The 9,843-nt window shown below is 36.1% G+C and overlaps 1 protein-coding gene across 1 annotated transcript; it reads left to right on the top strand.

Moving 5' to 3' along the window:
• Positions 1 to 363: 363 nt before the first annotated feature.
• LOC113240315 (ribose-phosphate pyrophosphokinase 2) lies at positions 364 to 2,096 on the top strand. The gene has a single exon (XM_026477589.1). The coding sequence runs from the start codon at positions 512 to 514 to the stop codon at positions 1,535 to 1,537; it is 1,026 nt and encodes a 341-aa protein (XP_026333374.1). The 5' UTR covers positions 364 to 511; the 3' UTR covers positions 1,538 to 2,096.
• The last annotated feature ends 7,747 nt before the right edge of the window (positions 2,097 to 9,843 follow it).

Genomic DNA, 9,843 nt, shown 5'->3' with positions numbered 1-9,843 from the left:
TCCATTTTTTATTTACATTCTATCTAGGCAACAATACGGTTCAATATTACACCATGAAATATTTTAATTCTCATCTCACACATCCTCGTCAATCCAAATCATTTCATTGCCATGTTGCCATATAAATATCAATCTTCGTATCACTATATAGTACCGTATATACAATATACGCCAATACCGTATCACTAGCTGGTAGCTAGTATGAAATAACAGCGATTTTGATACGGAGTGTAGTTCCGGTAGTTATTTATTTTGATTGTCAAATGAATGGTCACACCACAGTTTGACTGTCACAAAATTCTGGACTTGCTTGATGTCAATCAAATTCAATAAAATAAAAAAAAACGTGGAGCGCGTGAAGTACGGAGCGGCATATTTACGGCACATTGTGTCAAGTTCCCACGTTGCCTCGATAATCTCTTATCGGTTCAACACATTTATAAATAGTTCATCTTGTTGTTCTCGTCGCACATACCACGAGTTACGGCCGAGAGGTCATTTTAATCTGCTGATGAAATCAACTGCTTCGTTCGAAGAAATAGTTAACAAGTTAGACTCCGCACTTCCTCTAACAACAAGGATGCCGAACATCAAGGTCTTTAGCGGGAGCTCCCACCCAGATCTGGCCCAGAAAATCGTCGATCGTCTCGGCATCGACTTGGGAAAAGTAGTAACCAAGAAGTTTAGTAACATGGAAACGTGTGTCGAGATCGGTGAATCCGTTCGTGGGGAAGACGTGTATATCGTGCAGAGCGGCAGCGGCGAAATCAATGATAACCTGATGGAGCTGCTCATCATGATCAACGCTTGCAAGATAGCGTCGGCGTCACGCGTCACTGCTGTCATCCCCTGCTTCCCCTACGCCCGCCAGGACAAAAAGGACAAGAGCAGAGCACCCATCACCGCCAAACTCGTGGCGAACATCCTCTCCGTATCTGGCGCTGACCACATCATCACTATGGATCTCCATGCATCTCAAATTCAAGGGTTTTTCGACATACCAGTAGATAACCTCTTTGCGGAGCCTGCCGTGTTGAAATGGATCAAAGAAAACATTCCAGACTGGAAAACTAGTATTGTGGTGTCACCAGATGCTGGCGGTGCTAAGAGAGTGACATCAATTGCTGACCGGCTGAATGTGGAGTTTGCACTTATCCATAAGGAGCGAAAAAAGGCAAATGAAGTTGCTTCAATGGTGTTAGTTGGAGATGTCACGGATCGTACGGCAATTTTGGTTGATGACATGGCAGATACATGCGGAACCATTTGTCATGCTGCAGAAAAACTGATTGAGGCGGGTGCCACAAAGGTTTACGCTATTCTAACGCATGGTATTTTCTCTGGTCCAGCCATTTCTCGAATCAACAACGCATGCCTAGAAGCTGTTGTTGTCACAAACACAATACCACAGGAGAGGCACATGCAAGAGTGTCCTAAGATCCAATGCATTGATGTATCAATGATGCTTGCAGAAGCAGTTCGACGTACACACAATGGAGAATCAGTTTCGTACCTGTTCTCCAATGTTCCATATTAGTTTAATTCTTTATGTTACATTTACTTTTATATTTAAGATTAGGTAACCAACATTTACAAGATGATTACATGTATTAGAATTTGAAAATTCATCTGTGTAACCATGATGGTTATGATTTTTTTAAGCTGAGTAATGAATGAAATTCAGTGAAAATATTGTTACATTAAAAAATCATCCGAACTGTTGGGTGCCTATTAATTTAGTTATAATATTAATCTCATATAGAATTATTACGAGAAGATCAGATCTATGTTTAATGACATTTAGTGATAAATGCATTCTGATCTAGCCTTTCATACTTTCATGTCGATATTGTATTTGAGATATTTATGAATTATAAAACAGCTAATTGGTAGATGTGATTTTATGCCATATAGTATATACTTCATTCCAATTTTTTGCCAATAATTTTGTTATCTATGGAACTGTGGTCTGCATTTAACTTAGATCTTATTTTTATGCAGTTTTTGTAATTTTTAAATACATATTTTTCAATGGCATTCTTTTTTTACATTTTCAATTTAGTTTTAATTACTTTAAAAGACAAATGTGACCAGTGCTTATTAAAATTCTTTTTAAATGCTACATATTGCCTAATTGGTTTGTATAAAAAAATATATTAGAGATGGGTATTTAAAATTTTATTCATTAACAATATCAGTTCATGACATCAATTGCACATTTAAATTTTAACTAAAATTAATGTACAATAATCAAAAATAGGTCGTTGTTGTTTTAGAATTTGCAAATTGAGAGTAAGCATGTTAAAAATATAGTTTTAATTGGCAGCAATAGGCAAAAAATATGTATTATGTAATTCAGCAAATTGGCAATTTGCCCATTTGTATAATTGTGATCAGAGATCTTCTAAATTTTGTAGATTATAATTTGTGTATATTTTGGTCCATATACCTACACCTATCTACTATTAAGACACTAAATAAAAAATACTTGCTATAAATATATACATTTTGTTTTTATCAGTTAATTCAATTTTTATCAGTTAATTCAAACCACTGTGTTGCTCTTGTTGAACTTAACGAAATAAACCGTGTTGTGCTTAGTGTAGCACTGTAAGGCTCAATTTAGATTGCGGCGGAACGGAATGGAAGCAGCATTTTTATAACGATGTTGTGCATAGCATATTGAATTTTATGCTCAATTGTTTAACGTGTAAGGCGATTATCACACTGCACCGCGCCCCGCGGCGGAGCGCGGAGCTGCGTTTTTAACGTTGTACTGAAGTACTTCGGTTTGTGGGTAAACGCGGCGTCGAACATACTGACAACGCTTCTCCGCGGGAGCGCGGCACACGTGGTTTTACCGCGCCCCCGGGTGGAGGGGCGCGGCGAACCGCAGGGTATGGCACACTGTGCTCAGCACTACCGTGCAGATTTTTAAGCTTACGGACATGTTCAGTTTTCTACAATAGATCTCGACATCGATAAATTTATATTTGCTATTGAAAATGGACCAAATTTATCTTCATATTTTCTTAAATCTTTGTAATGAAGTTGAAATTATCCATTTATCGATAAGCAGGCCTATTGCGTAACTCAACTGACAGCTTATAATGATAATCACCGAATAAAGTGCTCAACTACCTTGTGTCAAAAATGCATATTCGTAATTTCTATCTATGGTTAGCAACTGCGAAACGTCAACTTCAGTGATCATCACTTTAACTCGTTTTGACAGTTGATTTTGTATCGATAACCGTTATTTCGTATTCCGTAAGCACAAGTGCTTATGAAAGTGATCATCACCGAGTGAATAATATTCATTTATTTTGAGACCGATAGCAACTGCTAACGACTAGTGTTTTAAAGGTTTCTTAGTGATTAACACTATAAACCGACCAAGTAAAATAGATAAGCCAGTCTTACTAAGGCGCGCTTAAATAACGACGCCTAACATTTGTTTGGTTTTTTGTTTAGTTTTATTCTTTGATTTGTTATTTTGCTTCTTTGAGTAATATTCTTTGTAATTTGTGAATATAAGTAATGGCTCATGCTATTCTGTTGGCACATGCGGAAGATAGTAGAAAGCGAGCAGCCCTTAGGATAAGAAAACGACAACTGAGGGCTTGTAGTGCTCCTATGCATTTGCCCGAAGAAGGGATGTATCCAATATCTTCGGTGTCTTTTTATTCGAGTAAACAAAAACCAAATAGTACTGCAGCGTCTTGAATGAGTTATGTATTATTAACCATTCTTGTCAAAGGATCTCGGTTAGACATACAATCACTACGGCGATCAACTGCGAAGCGAGTACTTTAAGTGATGCGGGGCCGCTAGACCGCGCGTGAATCCGCGTCCCGCGCTCCGTCGCGGGGCGCGGTGCAATGTGTTAATCGTCTAAGCTAGATACCAGCCAAAAGGGTCGTGTGTCTTCCTCGGAATTCCCGCGCATACTCGGGAACTCGGGAGAATCACGCAGCTGCCATCAGCGACGCCCAGTAAATATAATAGATAACGTCAGGCGTCTTCGAAGTAGGTTGTGTACGTACCGTGACAGAAAAAAACATGAACTGAGATAAAAAGTTGATCTATTTGGTACTAAAATATGATAGTTTGTACAAAGTGAACGCTGGAAACCTTAGCGACAAAATTTCTAAGAATAATGCATGGGAAAAAGTCATAAAATAGGTGGATAGCGGCTAAAGTTTTGCAAAATATTTCATATTGTCCAAAAAGATTTTGATAAACCATGAACACAAATATATTTTCTCTTCTTGTACTTCATAAATAAGAGAAATAAAAACAATATCCAAGTCCATCATCTTTGTAATGTAAAATATCTAGACTAAACACCTACTATAGACTCAAGGCGTAGGCACCGGAATTCTCGGGAATGCCCGAGCAGTCCTGCCTTCTCGCACAGCGGCAGCGAGGCGAATTTCGCGTCCGTTCAGCAGCAATGTAAATTGAGCCTAAGCACATTAAGATATCTAGTAGTTTGTAGTTTAAATCAAGAAAGATTGTTACGCACTGGTTATAAAGCTTGTTAAAAAATATATTTATTGACTTCATGGTTCTACGACAAAATCGATCGTAGAAACTACGGCCTTTCTTATATTAATAGTTCGCACGGAATAATCCGTTTGGTCTGTGACAGTACGTCACTAAAAGTCGTTCGTTCTAAAAGACACGAGGTCTTTTAGGTACGTTTCAAAATAAAAAAAAAACAGTCCCCCGACTTGTTACATCATTGAACTTGGTTTATGAACTGTCCATATCTTGCCCAGTTGACCCAAAGGTCAGGTCCCAATGACGCAAAATTGTTTACTGAACGGGCTCGTCGACGACGAAAATATAAACAAAATAAATGCGCAACGGCGTCAAGAGTCTTCGAAATAGGTTGTGTACGTACCGTGACAGAAAAAAACATGAATTGAAATAAAAAGTTGATCTATTCGGTGTTAAAATGTGACATATATGTATGTGCAAAGGTACGGACAACAGTACATCAGACTTCACATTTTTGTTCGAAAATCGTCTCCAGTGCAACGGACCACGATCTGTCAATGTGTAGCTTGATGTGCTGTTGACTATACAAAGTAAACGCTACAAACTTTAACAATAAAATTTCTAAGAATAATGAATGCATGGGGAAAAGTCATAAAATAGGTGGACAGCGTATAAATCTTTGCGAAATGTCTCATATTAAACAAAAACAATATCCAAATCCATCATCTTTGTAATGTTATGCTCAGGCCATACAGAGGCGGCCGCGGAAGCGTTCTGGGCGCGGGAAAGTTTTGTAATGTACGAGTTTATAATAATTGTGACAAATTGTCAATTATCCGTTTTAAATAGCAAAAGATAGAGCACAAAATTATCTTTTAAAAACAGTTAAAATTAATTAAGTAATAACGATGCATAACTGTTTCCAATATTCATAAACTTGGTTTTTTACGATATATGAAATAGTAGATTGTACAACAAATGTACAAAACGCGTCACTTCACCCGAGACGAGTATATCCTATAGATACTTAAGTCGAGAGTAAAATGGGTTTTATGAACGAGTTATACACTCTACTTTTCACTTCGATTGCGAGGAAGTTAAACAGCAATATTACAAACAAACGATTATTTAATTAAAATTGAATGAATGTCCGAGATGATCCTAAGGGTATGGGTAAGATGATCCAGGGGATCACCTTGCCTCTATTTAGTAAAATTTCTAGGTTTTGGTAGAAACAAATGAAAACAACAACTTTTTAGATTTAACAAAGTCCTCACTCATGTAATCTAGGTATATGAAACAACAGTTACGGAACTTCGAGAACAAATAATCCTAATTAATTTGTATCTTACAGGTACCTAAGGGTGGGCGAAATTTTTTTTTTATGTCAAGTTGATATCTATCCTCGTCTCCATATCATGTACTTTACGAGCTCGATTTCCTGTTTATCACATCTGGTGAGAACAGTCTTTTTTTCACCTAAATATTTCATTGAACTGACAGACCCTTTATTTTCACCTTTAGCCTTTTCTACTATTTTATTTGTATTGCAAGCTATTTAATTAAGAGTTTTCAGTACTCAGAAAAACATACAAATTAAATATAGTCCGTTATCAATTACATACAGTACAAGATAATACTCACGGATCATATCGTACACCAAAACCATGATCATCTTGCCCCAATTTACTTATTTTTATTTTTTGTTCGGCAAAATGATCTGTATGCTGTCTACTGTTACCACGCCATTCAAAAAGTAAATAGAGCATTATACAAAGCCACCAACACAAAAATCTTAGCAATTGATTGCTTAGAATGGAAGTTGTCTAAACTTTTAATCAACTTTACCTTAGATCAAACTCACACAATTTTTGTTTTTTTTCCACAAAACCTCTGTGCTTGTCCAATACTGGACAGCACAAACGACATTAAATATTTAGGTGTCATAATTGGCAAACATCTAAATTTCAAACATCATATTGTAGCGCTTACTTTTAGAGTTCGAAAATTGATATATGTTTAAAAAAATTTAAGATATGCAGCTAGCAGCGTCCTTCTCAAATCAGTGTATTTAGCCCTCTGTCAATCATTGCTACTTTACTGCATTACATCCTGTGGCGGTGCACATAAGACCACCCTGATAAACCTGGAAAGAGCGCAGAGAGCTGTTCTTAAAGTCATCTTTTCTATTTTTCTTTCTTTTCAACTTTCGTCCTTTCGATTATCAAACCCGCAAACTCCTAAACGAGTGCGATGTCCTCTCGGTTCGGCAACTGTTTATCCAACAAATAATTTTGAAAAAGCACTCAATTACTCCATTTGATTCTGTTACTTAAACCAACCAAAGACGACTCGATACCTTTTCATCTCGTGCACATTTCCGCACAGCACACTCGCATAGATTCTTTTCTTTTCATTGGTACATTCCTTTACTTTAAATTAAATTCCAATTTGCATTATTTCGCCATGAATAAAATAGAATGTAAAAGGACCGTCAAATTGTGGCTTAAGAGTAAGACTTACAATGAAACAGAGGAATTGCTGGAAGTTGTTTCATAATTACAATTTGTTGTTTTATATAGGTAACCATTAATTTATAACTACTAATTATTTTATTGTTAAATATAGAAAATTTATTTTTAAGCTGTAATATAAAGAAATTTGCATAAAAAGATGCCTAAAATACAGGTGTATTTTTACTTAGTTTAGGCATTGCAATTACACATTAGATGCTTTCAAATATATAATAGCTTGACTATGAAGAATGTATAATCCAGATTCCCTTGTTAATTCTTATTTAAATATTTTTTTTAATATTTGTTTTTACTTATATTGTATTAGATTAACTTATATTGAAATAAATTTATCTTTATTTATCTTTATCTTAGATGATTGCACAATGATTCTTCAATGTTTTCAGCCATTTCATCAATTCGTCTTTGCACAGAATTATTACTCAAAGAAATTTTACGGATAATATCTGCGGCCGGTTTATAAAACACAGTAAGTAGTTATTATTTCCTTTATTGCTGGCAAAATTAACTCTTCTCCGGTGTTGTGTGGTTTGCCTTTTTGAGCAATTAACAAAGAGATATTGCACGAAACTCGAAGTCCGTCGTCATCTTGCTTAGCAGCCGCCGAAAAGAGTTTTGCTATACTTGGTCGAGATGCTTCGTCTCTAGGTCTTGAAAATATGCTACTGTAGTCTAGGCTCTACTCTATGAGTAGAACTACTGGCTGAGTGAATATAGTTTTGTATTTAGAATGTTTGAAAAAATATGTTAGAAGAAAAGAAGTCGCCTCAAAAAGTAAACATGTAAAAAATACAATAAATATCAAGTTATAAAGTTAATCCCAGTTTATATTTATAAAGTACCTCTTGCTACGCATCCTAAGCTGCGGCCCAGGTTACAAATGGTGGAGTTCACCTTACAAGTGTAATTTTTTATATTTTTTTTTTTAAATCTCTGAGGGAATGAAAGAGATATATAATATAACTAAGCCTATAAATGGTGGAAGCAAGCCTACAAACCTCCAGGAAAGCGTACATAAGGTCGTAATTTATATTTTTATATTTAATATTGTTTTATAATTGATACCAGTGAAAAGTGCAAGAAGAGAATATGTATTGTACGCCGGCACAAAGATTTAATGGATTCAACGACGTAGATGAGTTTTTGAATCAATTTGAGGCCATCAGCGTATTAAATAATTGGTCTGATGTGCATAAGAGATACGTGTTTGCATTGTATTTGGATGGGCCAGCTCTATAATGGTACAAAACGTATTTTTCTTCATACACGACGTATGATGTAATTGCACAAAAGTTAAAAGAGGAATTTCCCTCACAGATAGATTATGCCCGAGAGTTTTATTATAGGCGACAGGGGCCTAACGAATCGCTGACAAGTTATTTTTATAATTTAGATAAGTTAGCGACGAAAGCGAATATTCAAGATGTTCAGTTTATTAGACATTTCTTGAAATCTTTTATACCCAATTTTCAATGGATGTTGGCTAGTAATTTGTATTTGTCGAAGGAGTTGAGAAAAACAATTATACAAGTACATAGAAGATATATTTAATCACGGTTACGATGTGAGTCGACAAAATATTGAATTGCCAGTATATTGTCACATGGAGCACTCTCACTGTTTCCGGTGCATAGTCACCCTGTGTTTGGCAAACACAGGGTGACTCTGCAGCGATAGTTGGACCCGAGTCTAAGCAGTCAGAAAATCAAGTGCCACGAGCACCAATCGTGCAGCAGGATACGCCACGTCAAGTGTATTCACGCGCACATGGTAGTGGATCTTCGTCGGGATCTCCTCAACGTGAATGTCAGCAAAGCGCAGCTGAACATTTAGAAAATTTGTATACAATTGATAGTTTTAGTGTGGATAGGGCCTTTTATATCTGTTTTTATTAATGATGTATGTTGCGAGTGCTTCGGTTTCAATAATCTTTCGTTGTTTTGCAGAAAGGTTACATTTGCATATTGATGATTCTCCAAGTTTTTCATTGCGTATAGTGGGCGGAACGCCAATAAAAATGCAGTCGTCCACCAAAGTGTCGTTGACGATTAATGGAAAGGAGTTTCCATCAAGGTTGGTGGTTGTACAGGATGTTGAGGAACGTCATGGGCCAGGATATTGTAAAGGAATATGGTTCCGGGTTGTCAGAATTGAAAATTGACAACAAAATTTCTTCTAAGTCCATGACAGATATTGGGTCAAAGAAAGAAAAGTCTTCTTTCAAACCGGTATCAAAAAGTTTTGATAACTTCTCGTTAAATAGTTCGGAGTATGTAAACTCTTCAGTTTTGCCGGGAATAAAGAAAAAAGTTGATGTAAGTGGCAAGACGAGTCAATTGCGTCAAAAGTGTAATTTAAATGAAAATAAAAATAAATATGTTTTAAAGTATATGATTCGGAAAGGGATATTATAAAACGTGTTCGCGTAAGTGTTGCAGAAAATTTACAAGGCAAGTTTATGACACGAGCAGCCTTGATAGATTCGCATAAAGAATATATAAGTAATATACAATCGGAACAGAAGCGAAAATTTGCTAAAAAAGATAGAGTTGCATTGTTATCTAGGAGATATGATATGCGGAAGTTAGGGTAGTAGATCGGTTGAATAGAGTTAATTGTATTGTGAGAAGATTTAGGAGCAAATAGGAATAGATCGGGTAGGCAGGATCTAGTCCATGTGAATAGAATGAAAAGGTTCAATAGGAGGTAATTTAATGTTTTTAGTTTCTACTAGGTTAATTAATCTTTTATATTTGTGTTCAGGACGAAAACGTGTTCGCGCCCATATGATTTATAATATTGT

The sequence above is a fragment of the Hyposmocoma kahamanoa genome, unplaced genomic scaffold, assembly GCF_003589595.1.
Source record: "Hyposmocoma kahamanoa isolate Upper Pololo Valley unplaced genomic scaffold, ASM358959v1 130, whole genome shotgun sequence".
Classification (NCBI taxonomy): Eukaryota; Metazoa; Arthropoda; class Insecta; order Lepidoptera; family Cosmopterigidae; genus Hyposmocoma; species Hyposmocoma kahamanoa.
The sequence above is the reverse complement of the archived record's forward strand: the minus strand, read 5'-3'. Positions and strand labels throughout refer to the sequence as shown.

Coding starts and splice junctions, on each gene's coding strand:
- LOC113240315 (XM_026477589.1), top strand. CDS start 512: ATGAAATCAACTGCTTCGTTCGAAGAAATAGTTAACAAGTTAGACTCC.